Source organism: Pectinophora gossypiella, chromosome 12 (assembly GCF_024362695.1).
Source record: "Pectinophora gossypiella chromosome 12, ilPecGoss1.1, whole genome shotgun sequence".
NCBI classification, from domain to species: Eukaryota; Metazoa; Arthropoda; class Insecta; order Lepidoptera; family Gelechiidae; genus Pectinophora; species Pectinophora gossypiella.
This window is the reverse complement of record NC_065415.1, coordinates 15,056,081-15,078,999: the sequence shown is the minus strand read 5'-3', so window position 1 is coordinate 15,078,999 and position 22,919 is coordinate 15,056,081. Positions and strand designations below refer to the sequence as shown.

General features: G+C 39.7%; 2 protein-coding genes across 4 annotated transcripts in view; both read left to right on the top strand.

Moving 5' to 3' along the window:
• Window positions 1–22,919, top strand: part of LOC126371284 (serum response factor homolog) — a 336,720-nt gene that overhangs the window by 49,500 nt on the left and 264,301 nt on the right. The window lies entirely within an intron of this gene.
• LOC126371276 (uncharacterized) lies at window positions 9,636–21,823 on the top strand. 2 transcript variants are annotated; one of them, XM_050016563.1, is made up of 2 exons: window positions 9,636–12,395; window positions 21,354–21,823. In XM_050016563.1, the coding sequence occupies exons 1-2, from the start codon at window positions 12,249–12,251 to the stop codon at window positions 21,651–21,653; spliced, it is 447 nt and encodes a 148-aa protein (XP_049872520.1). In that variant the 5' UTR covers window positions 9,636–12,248; the 3' UTR covers window positions 21,654–21,823. Both variants share the same exon structure in this region; 1 of them encodes a protein (XP_049872520.1).

The window sequence follows — 22,919 nt, the reverse complement described above, 5'->3', positions numbered from 1 at the left end:
TTTTTAAGTTCTTCCTTTCCTTGCATCCACTATCGGGCCGGCTCGGGAAAATGGCTCTTAGATGTCCTGTGCCTAAGCTTGAAGTTCCAATGTTCGCTTTAACCCATTTTTTTAACTACTAAGCGTTGTACACGTTCAAATCTATATCATTGTTTTATTTTTAAAGCTTATAGTTTTTTAAGAATCTGTCTTTTGTTTTTTAAAATATTTTTAAAACCAAAAGACGTACGTATCTTATATAACTTTTTGGTCGAGTGTGTACGTCGCTTTAATTACACAAGTTATTAATCACTAACTATTTTCGCCATTGAGACTTCAAGTTAAGGCATCGTTTCGAAAAATGTACATAGGAGCGGCGACCACAGGGGCCCCTAGTTAAGGCTTAGCACTATTCCGTTGAAATTCGGCACATGTCTTAGAGGCCTAAAGCCATGTGTTCGCATTCCACGGAAAGTTCTGCGCCTTAACATCGGTCGCCGCATTCGGACATTGCAGATCATCTTCCCATATTAATTTTATTACCAACAATGTCGTAAAGTAAAATTCGACGTTTTTAATTACAAACGTTATTAATACGGATGTTTTGAGGGGGCGTGTCCGATAGTGTTTGGCTTTTTCGCCTGACCGATTCAAAAACCCTTTCGCATACAGTTCATAAGTCATTTTTGGGTGGTTTTTAAATCGGCCGGGTAATAGTACGTAAGGTACATCGATGCCAAAAGTTGCTGTCCCCGTAATTACTTTCGCCCGACGAACGAGAATATTACAATCATAAACATGTAGTAATTGCGGAATGATCCTCCTACGGGTTTCTCTGGGCCAGCTTTCTTTTGCCTTCGAATTTAAAAAAAAAAACTTTAGAATAAGGTTGGCCAATCTTAACGCGCGAAGTGAAGTCGAAAATTCGAAAATGGAAGAAAGAAGATGGCGGAAAGGTATGTGACATTTTTATTTATTAGTTATAAGGTATATTTTTAATGACACTAACCTTTTAACTGCATTTTGTTGATTTTGTTTTTTGTTGTGTTTTCGATGTGCTTTTTCAGGTGTGTCCTTTTACAGGTATCAATGTTTTTGTTTCAAAGAAAAATCCGTTTTTTTTGCAGATTTCATATTTCTGTTCTTTTTTATTTCTTCCTTATTTAATAGGTTTTTTAAAACATTTTTTTTTTAAATAATGATGTCAGGAAATATATTAGAATCTGTAGCGAAAAATCACAACTTCATAATATACACGTATAGATGAAAATATACTTGACGTAATTAGTTAATCCACGAAGTTATTCTTTTATTTTTAGTGCGACTTTAAAAATTACTCTAGTATGTACTAGGTACTTACTTAAAGTGAAAAAAAGGTTTTTTATATCTACTAACTTATTAATAAACGTGTAAAACATAATCTTCAGTCTCTGCCAAATACGAAACTCCAAACAATAATTCTCATTTTATTATTTACACCGCCACTCTCGAAAGTAAATTAACTTTACAAACATTAAAGAAAGGGTTTACATCTTACTCTTCACATTCATTAATGTTGACACCAATCTCGAGGGTCAGTTTAAATGTACGTACCATAATGTACTGTGGTGAATTATGTTTTGTACGTGACTGTACTGGGGCTATTGGGGGTATTTTCGCAACTGATTTCCTACTTAGGTTACTTTTTCAATTCTAATCTACCTGACTAGGGTGGGCGGGGAGCGGGAAGGGTTTAAAATGCCGTATGGGAGCAATTCATCTAAAAAAGCAATACTGCTATTGGACATTAATAATGTGCACACAAATAGCAATATTGCTTTTTAGATGAATTGTGTCGATGTGGCCATTTTAATACGATGACTTCCGAGAGACAAGCACTGTACTCCTGTTTGAGTTGTGGACTTTCGCATATACTCTAGGGTACGCTGAACATAACGGGCCGGAATGCCTAATGGGGTGGGCAGAGCCAGAAGTAATTAAAGACAACTTTCAGCCACTAAGTATGCTATGATATGAAGACCTAAGGCGGTTATGTTGTTTTTTATTTATTCATTTTTTTATTTTTTCTTATGTAGATATAAAAAAAATACAGTTTATATAACAAATTCCATAGAATAGGAACATAACTTGACGTTACTTACTAATTTATTAGGTAACTATTGTTTATAAATATTCATTTTATAACTTAACACGTAAAGCGTAACCTTTGCAAATTCACTCATTGAGCATGAAAACAAATCTGTAATGTCTGCAACCTCATTTAACTTATGATGATGAACCTTGATGATGAACCTGATAGTGACAATGGATCGGCCACAATTTTCCATCATGTTAGAAAGGTGACAATCCTTCTGTCGGATTTTACGACTTGTCCCGGAAGACATGCAGCTGACCGTGTTTAGTTTTTAATCGCTCCTAGTCCAGTGCTTATATCCTACTCGTATAACCGATACAAAAGTATTTCTTTCCCATTTCACCAATACAAATAATTGAAATAACTATGTTAATGTACTGATTACGAACCGTCACGCTTATATAGACGAGTGTTGAAACTTATTACCATAATGCGACAATAACCGCCTTATAGACGTTCCGAACAATTTATGAGCCGTGGCGATGAGAAAAAAAGGCTAAGTGCGAGTTGTACTCGCGGATTTGGATTGCATATTTAACATACACAAGTAGGTAACATACATACATAAAGATAAACAGTCTATACACGTCCCATTGCTGGGCACAGGCCTCCCCTCAATCAACCGGAGGGGGTATGGAGCATACTCCACCACGCTGCTCCACTGCAGATTGGTGGAGGTGTTGGTCCCGGTTACTTCTTACTGATGTAAGTAAGTAGTCTTTACATGAGCCATGTCAGGGGCCAATAGTAATCCCGACACCAGGGTTGATGGGGTTGGTAATCCACCTCACAACCCACACGATAGAAGAAGACTGATACTAGTATCACAAATCACTTACTACTATATCTGTGGCTTGATCAAAGAATGCGTAGGATAATTTCACCAATGAACCTTTGATAGTCGTTTGAATGGAAGCCATACAGACCCCCCGGTATATCAACAGGCATTTATTGGTCTGTCCATCCACGTCTTAAGGCTTATAATAAGTAAGCATTGTATCATACGCTGATTGAGTTTGTATGTGAATATCAATTCTGTGTTGACGGCCCTTTACTTCTGGAATAGTAAAGAGCTAAGTGGTTGCTTGGCAGGCTGTGTGGTATTAGTTACTGGCGTATTTATATCTTAATTCTCTGCTAGCTTGAGTAGAAATAGGCACAGATAGATAGGCGTTCCCATCGCGAGTAACAACATACATAAACATAAACAGCCTATATACGTCCCACTGCTGGGCACAGGCCTCCCCTCAATCAACCGGAGGGGGTATGGAGCATACTCCACCACGCTGCTCCAATGCAGGTTGGTGGAGGTGTTTTTTACGGCTAATAGCCGGGACCAACGGCTTAACGTGCCATTCGAAGCACGGAATCATCTTAATCGGGAATCGAACCCGGACCGCCAGATCGTGAGCCTAGCGCTCTAACCACTAGACCACGGAGGCTGTTGCGAGTAACAATACTCACAGTTAATATACTTCTCATTAAAAAAAGAATAGAAACAGTTTTGAATTTTTGTTTTAACAAAACACAACTTTGATTCCATTTTATATTTTAATTTAGAACATTAAGAATAAAATCCTTTTAATAATATATAATACCCATGTAAAATTAAAATTTATTATTTATTTATTTATTTTTTATTCCTAAATATGCATAAATTGACGCCAATTTCTCACCGGGGTAAGCAGAGAAAAACATGAGTGGAAATATTCATTGAAGGATGATTGAATAGCCGCCAGCGGAGTTTAGAGGGACCTACGGGGATTGAGCTCTGACATTCCAGAACAAAGTGGAAAATGAGTGATAACGCCGGTCATTGGCCTCATATTTTACAACCCACACGACGGAAGTGGGAAATATCCCTTTATATACATACATAAACTCACGCCAATTTCCCACCGGGGTAATCAGAGACTATGGAATTCCATTTGCTTCGATCCTGACACACTTCTCTTGCTTCTTCGATATTGATCAATCGTTTCATACACGCGCGCTGGTTCAGAGTAGATCGTACTGAACCTTTTCTAAGGACAGCTCCAATTTTGTAAATGTACCTCCTTCCAGGTCTTTTATTCTTAATACTAGGATTTCATATTTGTCTGATAACCCTTACAACGCAAATTAGCGAGGTATTTCGATGTTTTTACTGAGAAGTGTACAGTCATGAGCAATATAATGTCGCACTAACATATTTGACATTTAGTGAGACTTACAGTTCAATTTGTCAAAAAAGTTAATGTGACATGGTACCAAAGTGTATGACATATTAATGCTCGTGACCGTACTACCAACATGAATGTCTGTAAAGTTAACAGTAAAGGTGGCACCCCACGTCAGGTTAACTTGCGTACACACGCGGCGATAACGCTGTATTAATGCAAATGGCTGCGGCATAACGCGGCGTTATCGCATTTTTATGCCGCGAAATTCCGGACCGCTATTATGTGGGAGATGTGGCGAGATGCGTTCACATGCTGCTGGTGATGGTTCTTCACAATAAAGGACGTTCCAAGCTTCAGTCCCCAAAAAACTATAGATGGCGCTATACAAAAACTTTCGTTTAACTTTCTAATTTATTGAATAACAGACATATGCGTCTTTTTTCTTTGTTTTTGGGCATAAATGACGACCCTTTTTTATTACCCCCAGATACAATATATCATTCTGATCAAAATAAAGAGAAGCAATATAGTTATCAATAGCAACATCTCACAAAAATAACAATTCAATACAAAATGCGACAAAAATCACGCAAATATTTAGCAATATACGCTATTTCTTTTTTTTCCGCTCGGTTTGCGATTGTTGAAGTTAAGCAACTTTCGCGACCGCAAAAAAAAGTTTTCATCTCGAGCTCCTCCGTGCTTCGGAAGGCACGTTAAGCCGTTGGTCCCGGCTGCATTAGCTGTCGTTAATAACCATCAATCCGCAATGGGCCCACGTGATGGTTTAAGGCCCGATCTCCCTATCCATCCATAGGGAAGGCCCGTGCCCCAGCAGTGGGGACGTTAATGGGCTGATGATGATGATGATGACGCTATTTCTTATTAGCTTATTGATGAATAAATATGAAATTTAATTCAATTTTCTTATCGTACTATTATTTATTTTATGCCTATATACCCAAAAAGACCACAGTGTGTTAGTTACCATTGCCCATTTCTTCACACACTGCATGCCAGTTCACCCATAAAAATATACGTAGCGGTTAAACACATAACCCTCCTTTTCGCTTCGCGGCAGTCGGGTAAAAAGATATCCAAATACGTGACTTCTCGCCAGTCAGCAGGGCAAACACTGGCCACTTATCACCAAATGAGACTGCAACCATCAATTTACGAACGTTTCTCCTCGTAATTGAAATGAATCCCCCTGTATAATTGACACGAAACATCTACCAGGGCCGTCTGAGGGCTTACCTTGCCTTAGCCAAGTTGCAAACAATGAAGAAGAATATAGTAACAGTGATCAAAATGTGTTCAATTCAATTCAAATAATTTGTTATGGACAATCCATATGCCCATAATTAATAAATCAAAATAAAGTTAGTTTGACATGTCACCTTATGATAGTAAAGTTTTAAATCGCCTCTAAATTATGTACCAATGTATAGAAAACTTTTATTTACTTTAAACTTGTTAGTAATTATTGTATGTAAAAAGTATTACAAAGTTTAATAACTTAATCCTATTTTACCTCCTATCCTCCTAAATTTTGACCAATTTTTACTAAAAATGCAGTCACTACTTTGAGAGCCACGCTCTTGTCGGTGCAGCATTCCTCTCCAAGCTTCTTTTTAGGGAAAAATAGAACAGTGGTTACTCTCGCTGACGCGAGTGGAATGGCGCCCAGAGTAGTCTGTTTCAAAGCCGTAGGACTCCTATCCTCCGCCTCTGAATAGTACTGATAGCTTGAAAATGCAGTATCTAGCTTTTATTGATTGTCGTCATTTTAGGGCACCGGGAATAAGACAATCCCTGCATCGGAAGACACGTTAAGCCGTTGGTCCCGGTTACTACTTATTGATGTAAGTACGTAGTCGTTACATGAGTCATGGCAGGGGCCTTTGGCGGTTCGTTAGTAACCCTGACACCAGGGTTGATGAGGTTGGTAATCCACCTCACAACCTACACGATAGCAGCAGAAGGGCCCCCAGAAAGTCGGGCCCTCATTGCAAGCCCATATGCCCTGATAAGGCGGAGCTGTTTACCTCGTGTACTGGCCAAAGGTTTCAGTGAAATTGATATTTGTAAAAAGTTAAGGTTTCAAGTCCGTGGTCCGTCTGAATTTATGATGTTTATTGGATAAGTAATGCCGAATTGATATTCGATTTGGTTGAAATCGTAATGTAGCAGAAAGCGTCTTTAACAGTAAATCAAGCAAAGATGTAACTAAGTTATCGTTACATTAGCCATGACAGGGGCATTTGGCGCCTCAATAGTAACCCTATTATACATAGTAACCTCATTACCCACACGATAGAAGAAGAAGAAATCAAGCTCCACCCTCGTATTGGTGAAGATTTTTTTTAATAGAATTTTCTACTTGGCCGCCAAATGGGGAGCGCTGAAAGCTTTTTTCTTAAGATAACAGGCCTGAGGGAGAACCTCGGCTCAGGACGTCGACTGAGACGATTATATTTGAAAGAATTATGACCCCACTGGGTCGATAGCGATAAGCGCTGAATGAGGGAAATCGTCGACCACGCCAGCGGGGCAAAGTCAAGGTATGAAGGTCCAAAATTCCACATGCAGTTCGATTTTAGGTAATTTTTTATTTAATTTAAACGTACCTCTCTTCACTTCATAAAAGGCGGCCCTTTTAACATTTTTGTCAATATCACATAAGTTTCCAAGTTCATTTGCTTGCAGATAAGCAATTTCTTGCTAAAACTTCATTAAGTTACTAATTAATGAGCCATTGATTTTTAATTACCTTAACTTTGTCGGTATCTTGACGATAATAGGTACTTTATGTAAGAAAGGCTACGAAAGTGTGACGGGGGAGGCAATCTGTGCTAAAAATCCAAATTCGATTCCTTGTTATGGAAATTTTCTTTAAAATTAGTATAGATAATCCGTCTTAATTTAAAAAAAGAATAACGATAAACTAAGTTTTAAATCGTGCCACGATAAAACTCCACGCATTTTAATAAAATTGGTTCACAGTTATTATTGAGCCGCCAAACTTACATAAGTAAGTAGTAACCGGGACCAACGGCTTAACGTGCCTTCCAAAGCACGGATCACCTTACTTTCGGACAATCAGGTGATCAGCCTGTAATGTCCTAACCAAACTAGGGGTCAACCACTGGACCGCATAGGCCGTTATCGTTCCGGGGTTTTTAAACCACATAGAAGCAATTCATCTAAAAAAGCAATATTGCAATTTTTAGATGAATTGATGAATTTTAGACGAAAAAAACAATATTGCAATTTTTAGATGAATTGCTTCACACCCCAATTCCTAATATACCTACGCTCCATTCCATTGCTCGCACAATATATCCAAGAAAGATGATAGTTTTATTCAATAAATGCAGTTACATGGAGGCTAACTCTTAAACCCGTCAGCGGTCTCGAGATTTATAGGCATAATTACACATTGTACAGCATAAATGCAAAAACACCTAAAAGACGATAACACATACGCACCGGTTCAATTTTCACTCGTCCACCGAACGATTTGTTTACAGTAGGGCTGGCACTTATGAGATAATAAAATAAAAGAAAGAACGCAACACACGTACATAAAATCACGCCTATTTCTGTTGGTTAGGACCCCTGACTCACTTATTCCATTCTCATAAAAGTCTACCCCGATAATCCGTAGTAGACTTTAAACGCGGCAAGAACCCGTTATTATGTGTTTTAATTATGATTATAACCTCGTAAACCTAAAACAACTGTCTAACACGTTAGAAAGGACACAATCATGCAGTCCAATATTACGACATGCCCGGGAAGAGAAGCGGCTGTCCGAGTTGGTTTCCATTCGCTCCCGTGCAGCATACAAAGAACTGCTACTTCCACATTTATTCTGTACTATCACTGATACTAGTATGCTTCGGCAGGCACGTTAAGCCGTTGGTCCCGGTTGCTACTTACTGATGTAAATAAGTAGTCATTACATGAGCCATGTCAGGGACATTTGGCGGCTCAATAGTAACCCTGACACCAGGGTTGATGAGGTTGGTACTCCACTTCTCAACTCACACGATAGAAGGAGAAAGTCTACTCTTGACCTGCGAGGCTATCATACGCAACGTGATAACATTATCGATCGATTCAATAAATTTTGTCGAAATCGGTAAGTTTTTTTTCCATAACATGCGTGTCACGTGATTTTGTTCTTATTTTGACAGAACGACATGACCTATTTGGGTACACATATTAGCACCAATCGGCAAAACGACATAATTATATCGGCAGAATCGTTAAAATAACCGCGACAAAATTTTGTCATGTTGCGAATGTTGGCCCTACTGGCCTTTCTTTAAAACATCCTTGATTTGACCGCGGTATCCCCCAAAACACAGATCATCTTACTTACGGACAATCGGGCGACCAGCCTGCGATGTCCTAACCAAACTAAGCCAATAACTTTCAAAATTGTTCAAAACTCGGGCTTAAAGTATTAAATCATCAACCGATAGATATTAATCGTCCTATAATTAGCAACTACGTCGTGTCCTAACAAGGTGATTCAGGACAATCGCCTAACGGGATTGTGACGTGAAGTATGAAACAAGCGCAACCCTATTGGACGATAATTTTCGGGCGTTAAGTCTCCACTGCGTCGATAAAGATTGACAGACCTCTCTCAATATATGATACTGGGGAACAGTGCACCTCTCGTTGATACGTTGTGGTAGTATCAAATTAATGGTACCTTACGTGCTATAAAGTAAAATCAAGCGCAATAATGCATACAATTTCTTTGGCTTACATTTTTGTGTTTGCTGTAGAGCGGTCATATTATACAGAGCCAATAACATAATTTTTTTGTAAATTAATGACTTGAGTGCGTTTGACCACGGTCCAGGTTTTAAACAGCGATGTGGTCTAGGATGGAGCACGCAAACTCCAAATAGTACCTCGTTAAGTCGTTGGTCCCGGCTACTACTTACTGATGTAAGTAAATAGTCGTTACATGAGCCATGTCAGGGACCTTTGGCGGCTCAATAGTAACCCTGACACTAGGGTTGATAGATCGGTAACCCGCCTCACAACCCACACGATAGAAGAAGAAGAATAGTACCTCTTCCTCTTGCCTTGAAAATCCCCAAATTGTATGCATCGGGGAACAATGACGCAGGGAGAAAATACCATTCTTTAGCAGTTCACAAATTGAAGGAGGAAACCAATCTAGCGGTTCGAAGAGGAAGAGTCTTCCGATGGTGGAAAAGTGCAGGTGGAATCAGTTCGTGCAATTCCTGTGCACAATTTGTTAGGCAATTGCCAAAAACCCCTATTTGACCGGTTTGCCATCCGAGACATGATCTTATAGGTATTATAAGCAGTACCCCCGTCAGGCCGCACCTGATCGAGTACCGAGCCTATATAACGCAGCGCCCGAGCGGCGAGCACACATTTGCTGCCCGGCGCCCGCGCTGTCAACATCGTTCGTAGTCAGTGTATCGACGGTCACGTGAGCTACTTATTGTTTTTGCTGTAACTATTTATAACTGTGAAAGTGTTGTTTTTCAGGCGTGATTATTGTTTGTGTTTACCATCGATTAAAAGTGTAAAGAAAGTGTTTGATATTTGGTTCTCTTGTCTGTAATTTTTGATTGTAAGATTAATAAATCCTGTGTTTACTTGTTGTTCTATTTTTTTTTTAAATATTTACCGCTTCTGATGCTAAGATCAGAAGTGGGATAAATTACTCAAATTGCCCACTATAAATTTCTAAAGAGAACAAAATATCACAGTTGTTTTGTATACGTAACCGTCACGATTTAAATTTTTCCTTTTTGAAATTTGTTGATGGTGATTGCATACTTCATAGCTTTTGTGTGTTGTTTACACCGATCTAGTGTAACTGTGATAGCATGGAGCGAGATAAATCTCGTGGTCGATCACGGCATCGTTCGCGGAGTGGCTCACGTGTCCGTGGTCGCGTACGACCGCGTGGTGTTTCTCGAACTCGTACGATGCGGCGGAGTCGAGGTAGTTCGCATGATAGCGTTAGATCGCGGTGTCACTCACGACGTTTTGGTGAGAGGTTATCCCGAAGCAAGTCGCGTGATTCCTCGCGTCGTCATTACCGTCGGTCGCATAACCCATCGCGTCGTCGTAATCGCCACCGTGGCTCTCGAAGCGGATCACGACAGTCACGCAGTATCACGCGTCGCCCTTTAGGCCGCCATAGCCGCCGTGGGCGAGGTAGTATTTCACCGGATTCTAGAACACCTCCATCTGCATTGAACAACCCTATGCAATCTACCCTCGGTGCAAATATGACGGAATCGCCACAACCGCCATCCGGTACGAGCAGTAGCTTAAATAAAGAACGATGCATAGATTCAGCAACTCGATGCTCCGAGGTATCCACCCTGGCGCAGGCTTTAATGGAAGCGATAAAGAGTGTCCAACCCGTTAGGTCACAACATTATTTCGTTTCGAGTTTCGATCCTTCAGTTAATAACATCGAAGCATGGTGTGAGGAGGTGGATCGTGCGAGGGACGCTAATGGCTGGGGCGATCCTGAGTGTTTGTCACGAGTAGCATCGTGTTTAAAAGGCGACGCCAAGTTATGGCTGAGCGAATGGGTGACAAGCGATCGCTCATGGACTAACTTTAAGCGAGAATTTAAACCACTCTGCCCCAGTAAATTAGATTACGCAAATATCCTATTTGATGCCATGAACGCAACGTCAGATAAATATCCAACGTACGCTGAATACGCGCGTCGCACTCTGTTGCGTTTACGAGTAGTCCAAGGCCTTAGTGATGAACTACGTACGCTTATTGTCATTCGAGGTATTGATAGTCCACAAGTACGCGCAGCAGCCGCCAATGCTCAGTTGTCACCGGATAGCTTGGTATCGTTTTTATCAATTTATACCAAGCCCAAATTAAGAAACGATACACGTTCTTCCAAAATAACTCTCAGTAATATACCAAAGCCGGGTCCTAAAGCGGACATAAAATGTTTCACCTGTGGCCAGCGAGGACATATGGGACGCGATTGCACTAAGCAACATAGGCCGTCTAATTCAAATCCCCCTGCGCGATCAAATACTAATAATACACCCGCGCAACAAACAGCTGCCGGTAATAGTCAATCGTGCTCTTTTTGTAAAAAGATGGGCCACCGTGAGGACACATGCTTTGCTAAAGCACGGTCTGAATCTTGAAATCACCAAGGATCTGTTAGAAAAAGGCGTTATTAGGAGATCTAAGTCTGAATACGCTAGTCCCATTCTGTTACTGAAAAAACGCGACGGCTCAGATAGACTTTGTGTGGACTTTAGAGGCCTCAACCGTGTCACTGTGAAGGACCGTTACCCCCTTCCCTTGATCGATGATCACATCGATAGGTTGGGAAACTACCAATATTTCTCCAGTAGATATGGCGACAGGATTCCACCAAATCCCCATCAAGGAAGAGTGTATTCACTTAACGGGATTCGTTATATCACTTTGAGCACGTGAAGATGCCATTTGGGCTGGCTAATGCGCCTATCATATACCAACGCATAATAAACGATACGTTGCACGACTTTATAGATACAGGTAACGTTTTAGTTTACGTAGACGATGTGCTTTTACTTAGCAATACTGTTAGCGAGGGTATCGATCTTTTACGAAGAGTGTTACGTACTCTTACGGAGGCCGGGTTCTCTATCAATTTTAAAAAAGTGTTCTTTTCTTATTACCGAGGTTGAGTACTTAGGCAGGGTAGTCAGTGGTGGTCAGGTGAGGCCGAGCCCACGTAAAGTGGAAGCGTTGGTAAATACATCGCCACCCGATACGTAGTGCGAAATAACCTTCTCTGTTACCGGTATGTACCTGTGGGTGAGGAGCCACGTTATTTATGTTACATACCCAAAGGGCACCGTCTTAGTCTTCTACGTGCGTTTCACGACGAGCACGACCACATCGGAGCAGAAAAGACTGTGGACCTCATCATGAGACACTTCTGGTTCCCGGGAGTTAAGCAGTTCGTCAACAACGGCTTGGCAATGGCTACGGCAAGACTATGCAAGCTGTCGCACAATACATGGTGCCGTGGCGAGCGGAGTGGTGCCCCGAGTCGTGTGCCGCATTTTTTGAAGGTGCGTCTCTACCTTACCTGACGTTTGTGCGTCTGACGTGTGTGCGTCATTACCTTACCTGACGTGTGTGCGTCATTACCTTACCTGACGTGTGTGCGTCTCTACCTTACCTGACGTTTGTGCGTCTGACGTGTGTGCGTCATTACCTTACCTGACGTGTGTGCGTCTCTACCTTACCTGACGTTTGTGCGTCTGACGTGTGTGCGTCATTACCTTACCTGACGTGTGTGCGTCTCTACCTTACCTGACGTTTGTGCGTCTGACGTGTGTGCGTCATTACCTTACCTGACGTGTGTGCGTCTCTACCTTACCTGACGTTTGTGCGTCTGACGTGTGTGCGTCATTACCTTACCTGACGTGTGTGCGTCTCTACCTTACCTGACGTTTGTGCGTCTGACGTGTGTGCGTCATTACCTTACCTGACGTGTGTGCGTCTCTACCCTACCTGACGTTTGTGCGTCTGACGTGTGTGCGTCATTACCTTACCTGACGTGTGTGCGTCTCTACCCTACCTGACGTTTGTGCGTCGTAACCTTAACCGACGTTTGAGCGTCATCCCCACGTGACGTGTGTGCGTCACTACTCCCATGTTACAGAAGCAGATCCAACTTCGCTTCTACATGCTAACTAAGCGGCCTGGGAGATCAAGTGGAGAAGATGTATACAAAAGGGACTTACATACATTTTCTCTGTGAATCAGACGTCTATTAGGTGGCGAAGTATGTGAGTTATGTGACTGTGTAATACATTACAATGTGGACGCCTTATAGATGTCGTCTTAAAATGAGATATTAGTTTCCCAGGGCGTGGAAATAGGCACCTAACTCAGAGAATAGGGGGAGAATAAGATTAAAATGTTGGGCGCCGTAAAGAAGATTCCCTCCTATTGCAAACAAAGCCAAGGTATTGGAAATAATAAAGATTTCACTTTTAACAATAGTATAATTGATTCAACAATTTCAAAATAAAATGATATGAAGTCAGTCGGTTACAAAACATCCTAAGGTAAATTAAGAAATAAATCTAGTACTATAACATGGTATCTTAACTTAGTATTATTCCTAAACAACTAGGTATTATCCCTATGAGGAAAAGTAAAGTGTCAGGACGGCAGGTCCTGACAAAAGGCATGGAGTATGTATTGAGGATAAATACTCCATGTATTAGTTGAATAACACATTGAGAGAATGGCACTATCCATAATAAGTTAAATTAATCATGAAGAAGAGATATCTAGATGGTATCCAGAGACTTTAACACCAAACTGGAATTATGTACATTAATGACCGCAGCAGGAATTGACCCTGACGGCAAAAGTAGATAATGAACACAAATGGTAGTCATGGCTGGGGAGCTAGACCCTGAAGGAAGATCTTGAAGTTGATTTTTGAAGTTAGTCTTTACAGTTGATCATTCTAGTAGAACTTTAACACTGGACTCTGCCGGTGGACTTTGACCCCTGTAACAAAATGACATGTTACAGCTCTGTCAACCCCGTTACGACGCGGAATTAAAGGTAAAAACACTCACCACATCACGTGGGACGATATTATAACAGCATTCCCCCTAGTCGATGGACTAAACCATTGTTTTTATACTGAAAGAAAGAACGTGAGGTTAGGTCATTGTCATGAACATATGTAGCTCATAATTGCCAACGTTCCACGATAATAACCATCTAAACACTCACCAGAAGACTTCACCATCCTTCCATCATAATATATGTGGCTTATACACCACTTTAAAGAAATAATCGCGACGGGACTAAATTGCCATCGTCATCGCGTAAACGAAATGTCAAACGAACATAACTTTTTCCCGGCGCGTAGGCACACACCTGTATGCCATACAGCCAAGTGGGAAGTGTAAAAAAAAACGTGTTACAGTTCCGTTTTAGTTGAGGAAGAAAAATTTTATTTAAAAATTTAAAATTTTTAAATAAAATTTTTCGCTACACTCTAGTAACGAAAGAGAAATAACAAGCGACTCCTGATGAGTTAACTTGTTATGAACGTACATTTACCTTACAAAGGTAAAAGAATGGAAAGAAACAAACATGATCACCATGTATCAATCTTGAAAACACATCTCATGTAGCCCAAGGGAAAAAGGATGAGTACATTACGCACTAGCCTCGTGCTTACCTGAGTTAAAATTTGGGATTCTCCCAAGAAAACACATTGCACATAGGCAACATATGTTTGAATCAAATCAAAGAAACACCCTGGTGGTGTCAGACGACAACTCAAAGAATTAAATCTAACACTGCTTAACCTTAAATGAACATACAAATATCTTGAACATAGTCAAGTTAAAGGAAGACCTACCTAACTTTTAATTTAAAATAACAGACTAAACCTTATGCATACGTTTTACTTAGTCATGGCCATGACACTAAACCATATTTCAAGTAAAGAACTATTTTGAGTACTAAAAATAAAATTCTTAATCTATTTTCTTTTTTTATAAGAGTGAATATCCTTGGCGTCATTTGGGTGACAATCAAACACACACCAAATGCATAAGCAAGGCCTACGGATATTACTCGAACGAGGGAAACCTCATCAAATGGATCACCTTCCTATAGGGATGACCACTTAACAGGTAATGTCCTTGAACACAACCTTGAAAGTGAGAGAAGACCTAAACTTCTTCACTAGGACCTCGAACAACAAGATCTTTAATGTGGAAGGAACCCAAAGGTTTACCTTCTAAGGTTTTCAATGAATAAACTACATTACCTAGCTTTTTATGCACTACACATTTTTCAAACTTAGGGGCTAGTTTAGCAGAAAAGTGCTTGGGAGCGCTGGACAAAGGAAAACATCTTTTATAAATAATTTGACCTTCCCGCAATTCCAAAGGACGCTTCCTAAGATTATAATATTTTACATTGTGTTGATATGCCCTTTTAAGGTGACATTCAACTTTATTGAAGACTTCCGCCATACGGGGCAACCGAGAAGCAAAAGTTTGGGTATCTACTACTATGGTAGACCCATCACAAGGTGAAGAATCTTTTGTATAAGTAGCACCATCGATGACCATCTCTCTACCATGATTTAGATAAAAGGCAGTATATTTTGTACTTTCGTGGACCGAAGTATTGAGCGCACACTGGATTTCCTGAATGTTCTGATCCCATTTACGATGATCAGAACGCACGAGGGAAGCAATGGCACGAACAACATCACGATTCACGCGTTCAGTTTGATTACACTGAGGATGGTATCGAGGATTATAAAATATATGAGGTACTCCGAATGAAGTTAAAGAATCTCTAAATTCTTTAGAAGTGAATTGAGGACCGTTGTCGGTATACAGGATACGACATACGCCATGGACTAGAAAAACATGTTTCTCAAGACATTTCACAATGGCCTTAGAAGTTGCACTACGCAAAGGGAATAAAAGAACATACTTACTGAAATAATCAGAGACCACGAATAAGTATTGATTGCGAGAATAAGATGAAGGGAAAGGACCTAATATATCGCATGATATAGCCTCCCAAGGTTTAGTAACTTGACGGGGGTTACCCATCAGACCAGGCCTAGCAGTATTGACCGGCTTGTATGAACGACATACCTCACAATTGTCAACATATGATTTTACATCTTTAAATAAAGAAGGCCAGAAATATATGGAAGAAATTTTCTTGTGGGTCTTAGCCACACCGAAATGACCGGAAGAAGGCTCATCATGATATTTTCGAAGAACTTCTACATATTTTTCCCGGGGAACTACGATTTTCCAATCGTGTTGGGAAATAAGATGATATTTATTTTTAGATAAACGACAGAGTTTACCATTTACTACCGAGAAATTAGGATAACGACGAGGATCTTTAGTACAACCGTTAAAGACTTTAATATACCAAGGATCAGAAATAGTGTAGGGATCAATTTCAATTGAGCCAATCTTGATTCTAGACAAAGCATCAGGTATCACATGTTCTTTACCTTTCCTGTGAATTATATCAAAATCGAACTGACTCAAACGACATGCCCATCTATTTAGACGACCACTCGGATTACTAAGATTCTGAAACCATTGCAACGAGGCATGATCGGTTATAATATAACATTTGCTACCCTCAACATAAGGACGGTATAACTCCAGAGAATAAATCACAGCTAACAGTTCTCTTTCTGTCGCTGAGTAATTGATTTCTTGGGCGTTTAATGTTCTGCTACAATAAGCGATAGGGTGATCAATACCATCGACCCTTTGAGTTAAAACAGCACCAATAGCAAACGAGGAAGCATCCGTATGGATGTAAAATGGCTGAGAGAAATCAGGACATTGTAGAATAGGTGACGAGATAAGAGCAGATTTAAGTTGGGTGAAAGCTTCTTCAGCTTCCGGAGACCATGTGAAAGGTACCTTCTTACTAGTAAGTCGAGACAAAGGTCTAGCAACATGAGAGAAATTTTGGATAAAACGACGGTACCAACCCGCCATTCCCAAGAAACGTTTAACTGACTTCGCGTCAGTTGGCGTTGGAAAATTTGCAATAACATCTACTTTAGAAGGATCGGTCCTAAGACCATATCGATCAACTACGAAACCGAGATATTTAAGTTCAGATCGGCAGAAAAATGACTTTTTCATGTTAACAGTGAGATTAGCGAATCTTAGTTTTTCATAAACCGCTTTTAGAATTTTCACGTGTTCTTCAAAAGAACTGGTACAGATAATGATGTCGTCAATGAAACAAAACACTTTGTTATCAAATTGAGAGGAGAAAAGATTATCCATTAGCCTTTGCATAGTAGCGGAGGCTCCTACAAGACCAAAACACATGACCTTGTAATGAAATAGCCCACGGCCAGGAACCGTGAAAGCTGTTTTCTCTTTCGAAGAAGTAGAGAGAGGAATCTGATGATACGCAGCACTCAAGTCAAGAGAAGTTAAGTATTTAGCATCGCGAAGATTGTCCATGATATAATTAATATATGGCAGTGGATAGGCATCAGGTTTTGACACTGAATTTAACCTTCTACTATCTAAACACAGACGAATATCACCATTGGCTTTAGGTACCATGGTTACTGGAGAATTCCAAGGAGAGAAAGATGGTTCAACAATATCATGTTGGAGCATTCGGTTTAACTCACCGTCTAGAAGTTTAAGTTTTTCAGGACTAATACGATAATATTTTTGTTTTATGGGTTTCGCATCACCTGTTTCTATAACATGTTCTATTAAATGAGTACGACCAAGGCCGACACACTCTGAATCAATATTAGAGAAAAGTTGTTTAACATTATCAATTTCTTGTTTTTGAAAATCCGAAAGAGAATCTAAATTGCGCAAGCCATTTTCTTTGACACTTGCTACATTGTATAAATCGACAGGCTCTATTGCAGGTAGACACGCCAGAACTTCTGGGGCTAAGTTAAATGATTTCCAGAAATTAATTCCGAAATGTAATGGAAGTTTGATTTCGGGTTGAATGTAAAATTGAATGAGCTTAACCTCATTGTTATATTCAATAGGAATATCCATGTAAAATTGGCACATGTATTCGTGACCACTAGCCACTTTCAAAAATACAGGGGACTTTAAATTACGCAATGGGATACCAAGATTTTTAAAGAATTTATGAGCATTGTTTCCTAAAATAGAACAAGCGGCTCCACAGTCGAGTAAACCAGAAATTTTAATACCATAGACTTTAACAGTTAAATAAGGGCGAAAGTCTTTAGAATTAGGATTAAATATCGCCTCCCTGCAGGATTCAGATCCCAGAGAGACTAAGCAATCTAGTTTTTTGAATTAGAATGAGGATTACAATTTGGGCAAAGAGGAGTCTTTACCCCCTTCTTACCACATTTAAAACAAACTACTTCCTTAGATGCATTACACCGATTAGTGGAATGATTCGTTCCACCACAGCGAAAGCAAGTCGAAGAACGATTAACAGAAGCGACAGGAATGTTTTTAGAAAAATCCCTAGAGGATTTAGGTTTGCATTTAAAGTTGAAATCCGGAGCTACGGAATTTTTAGAGAAATTTGGTTCTATAAAGTTGTCAATCCTATGTTTTGACAATTCCAAACGTTTACCTATCTGTTGTAATTGTTGGATGGTAGTGACATCAATCATCCGAATTTCCCTACTATATTCAGGACGAATATTCCGCAAGATGATGTCGAGTTTATCGCTCTCAGAAAGCTCTTTACTCAAACGAGACATCATACCTAGTATGATAGACAAATATATGACAATGGATTCATCTTTCGCTTGTGTTCGCGAACGAATCTCTTCAAGAAGACGAAAGTCGTAGTCAGGTAAATCAAAATCTGATTTCAAAGCAGAAACCAGTTCACTATAGTTAGAAAAACGACATTTGTTGGCGCGGTACCAGCATAAAGCGGGACCATCCACCAAGTCAGTAAAACCAGTGTAAATATCATCAACAAGAATGTTCCGTGCCGAACACAGCTCCTCCAAACGAGCCAGGAAAGCGCGAACACAGGAATCACCCTTAAATTTCAAATTCAACGAGTTGAGGTTATATTTCTTTTCATGAGAAATAATAGTTTTATATTTGTTAATACACGACGGACGGTTTAATTCATGCTCGGAATCTGAAGATGAATCGGAAGTGATATCATTATTGGCCAATGATAACAATAAAGAAGTTTTCAATTTTCCAAGGTCATCGGCCGGACGTTCTATGCGAGACAACCGCAATAGCAAATACTGAGCACGGCCTAGAATACGCTGATGGGCCGAAGGAGATTTGTCAGGACTCGATAAACAAGAGATGATTTCATTTATTTTTGATGTTAAGGTTTTATGTTCATCATCAAGATCACACTCAAAACCCTCAGATGGTACAACTATACTGCCGCGACGGGCTTGTTTACAAGTTTGTCGAAATAATTTTCGTAATTGCTCAACAGTATTATCCCGGTCAACCTTTACATTCCGAATAGAAAGTTCATGAATAAGTTCATCTTTCAACAAGAAGTTAATATTAGCATTGAATTCCGCCATTCTGAGTAAACAAAGTAAGAACAGTATACCAGATAAGTGAAAAAGAAATATGGATATGTCACTAATGTATGTGAATACAGTTATAGTACTCTAAGTACTAACAAAATGTAATGAAGAAAAAAAATTATAAGTAACACCCCTATAAGGTACTTATCTACATGCTACTATGGTCCTATGTATCAAATTTATGAATACTATGTTCCTATGTAAACACTAACAAATAAAATAAGTTAAAAAACCCACAGTCTATTACTATGTCTATGTAAGAACTTCTATGTGCTCTGAGTCACTATGTTTATAATCGTATAAATTACTAGAAAAAGGAATTGTGTCACTATAGTCCTATGTGATATTAAAAGTATATGACTATGGCCCTATGTAAACTAACTCAGCTTAAAATAAGAAAAAGAAATCTGAGAGATACTATGGTCCTGTCAATAAAATTATCACTATGTCCCTATGCAACAACAACTGGAGATATGCTAAATTTCAAGTTTACATACCTACTTATAAATAGAAAAGTAAAGTCATAAATGAGTACCTATTAAAAGAAAACACACCCTATTTGCTATAAAGTTACACCATGTGCTTATAACTAGGTTATGTTACAAAGAACAAAGAAAGTGAAATACCTACTAATTTCCAACCTTGCTTTTCTGAGCCAAACGTTGGGCGCTTACTGTAAGACAGTAAATGTTGGGGTGAGTTGCCCCTATAGATGTCGTCTTAAAATGAGATATTAGTTTCCCAGGGCGTGGAAATAGGCACCTAACTCAGAGAATAGGGGGAGAATAAGATTAAAATGTTGGGCGCCGTAAAGAAGATTCCCTCCTATTGCAAACAAAGCCAAGGTATTGGAAATAATAAAGATTTCACTTTTAACAATAGTATAATTGATTCATCAATTTCAAAATAAAATGATATGAAGTCAGTCGGTTACAAAACATCCTAAGGTAAATTAAGAAATAAATCTAGTACTATAACATGGTATCTTAACTTAGTATTATTCCTAAACAACTAGGTATTATCCCTATGAGGAAAAGTAAAGTGTCAGGACGGCAGGTCCTGACAAAAGGCATGGAGTATGTATTGAGGATAAATACTCCATGTATTAGTTGAATAACACATTGAGAGAATGGCACTATCCATAATAAGTTAAATTAATCATGAAGAAGAGATATCTAGATGGTATCCAGAGACTTTAACACCAAACTGGAATTATGTACATTAATGACCGCAGCAGGAATTGACCCTGACGGCAAAAGTAGATAATGAACACAAATGGTAGTCATGGCTGGGGAGCTAGACCCTGAAGGAAGATCTTGAAGTTGATTTTTGAAGTTAGTCTTTACAGTTGATCATTCTAGTAGAACTTTAACACTGGACTCTGCCGGTGGACTTTGACCCCTGTAACAAAATGACATGTTACAGCTCTGTCAACCCCGTTACGACGCGGAATTAAAGGTAAAAACACTCACCACATCACGTGGGACGATATTATAACAGCATTCCCCCTAGTCGATGGACTAAACCATTGTTTTTATACTGAAAGAAAGAACGTGAGGTTAGGTCATTGTCATGAACATATGTAGCTCATAATTGCCAACGTTCCACGATAATAACCATCTAAACACTCACCAGAAGACTTCACCATCCTTCCATCATAATATATGTGGCTTATACACCACTTTAAAGAAATAATCGCGACGGGACTAAATTGCCATCGTCATCGCGTAAACGAAATGTCAAACGAACATAACTTTTTCCCGGCGCGTAGGCACACACCTGTATGCCATACAGCCAAGTGGGAAGTGTAAAAAAAACGTGTTACAACTGGATTGATAAATAAGATGATGGTTGAATTAATTGAAAGTTGTATGAAAGGGGTATGTGTGACAGAGTGCGTCTGAATGCTCACTGTTAAATTTTATTAACCCGAGTTTGTTTTCAGACGATGATGATAGAGACGAGCCCGGTACTCCGCCTGCCCCCAGCGCAGGCTTATCCATGCCCTTGCTGCAGCCGGATAGTGAAGCAGGACCATCGACTGCCGGAAGAAATACTGTCCCAGCAGCCCAGGACGAGGACGCCCTACTATCAGGAGAGGCCGTATAAGCAGTACCCCCGTCAGGCCGCACCTGATCGAGTACCGAGCCTATATAACGCAGCGCCCGAGCGGCGAGCACACATTTGCTGCCCGGCGCCCGCGCTGTCAACATCGTTCGTAGTCAGTGTATCGACGGTCACGTGAGCTACTTATTGTTTTTGCTGTAACTATTTATAACTGTGAAAGTGTTATTTTTCAGGCGTGATTATTGTTTGTGTTTACCATCGATTAAAAGTGTAAAGAAAGTGTTTGATATTTGGTTCTCTTGTCTGTAATTTTTGATTGTAAGATTAATAAATCCTGTGTTTACTTGTTGTTCTATTTTTTTTTTAAATATTTACCGCTTCTGATGCTAAGAGTATATATATAAACTCAGGTCCTTATCTCTAATGGGGTGAACAGACTCGCAAGTAATCAGAAGACGATTTGAAGCCGCTTTTGATTAACTACACGTCACACAAAAAAAAGTTACGTACGTATAAAACTTTCACACAACTGCGACTGCATCAAGATCCTTTCACACTGTCACCTGTGGTGTAATGATAAATTACTTGCACTCAAAGAAGTCTCTACCTTTGCATTTCTCTACACCTAAACACCTTTCATATTTGCTTCGGAAATTCTATTTTCCCCCATTAAAAATGAATCAATCTACCTATAATTGCGGTTCGCCGGTTCACCAATTACTCTGGCCGTCACGGGTGTGCTTAACTTTGCTTAACTACGCCGTGTAATATAACTAGTAACACAATCAACTTGTCGTCTATGATAAAGGGGATAGTGGGCAGGTGCCGCTAACTCGAGAATAGTGAGGGGACCTTGTCGATACATGACAATAGAAAACTATTGCACACTAGAAAACAAACTCAAATAGTGCCTCTTCACTCTTGCCTTGAGAATCCCCAAATAGTATGCACCGGGGAACAATGACCCTGGGACAGAATTCCATTCTTTAGTCTGTTCACCCCATTACAGATAAGGACCTGAGTTTATATATATACCAAGAAAAAGGACAGGGGGATTAAAAGCACATACATAAACTGCCTCTATACGTCCCACTGCTGGGCACAGGGCTCCCCTCAATCAACCGGAGGGGGTATGGAGCGTACTCCACCACGCTGCTCCAATGCGGGTTGGTTGAATCAATTCATCTAAAAAGCAATATTGCTATTTAATGCCCAAACTATTTTCGCTACGTATTTATCTGTGTGTCACAATATAATGATTATGTGAATATTGTCACAATAATCAGTCGCAAATAATAAAGAAACTGAAATTGTATCAGTCGTCGCTGAACTGCCATTTACCCTAAAAAATAGAATAGACTGGGGGGGTCAAAAAGGCTATATCGAAGCAATTCATCTAAAAACCAATATTGCATTTTGACATTTCCGCATATAAAAGTAAATG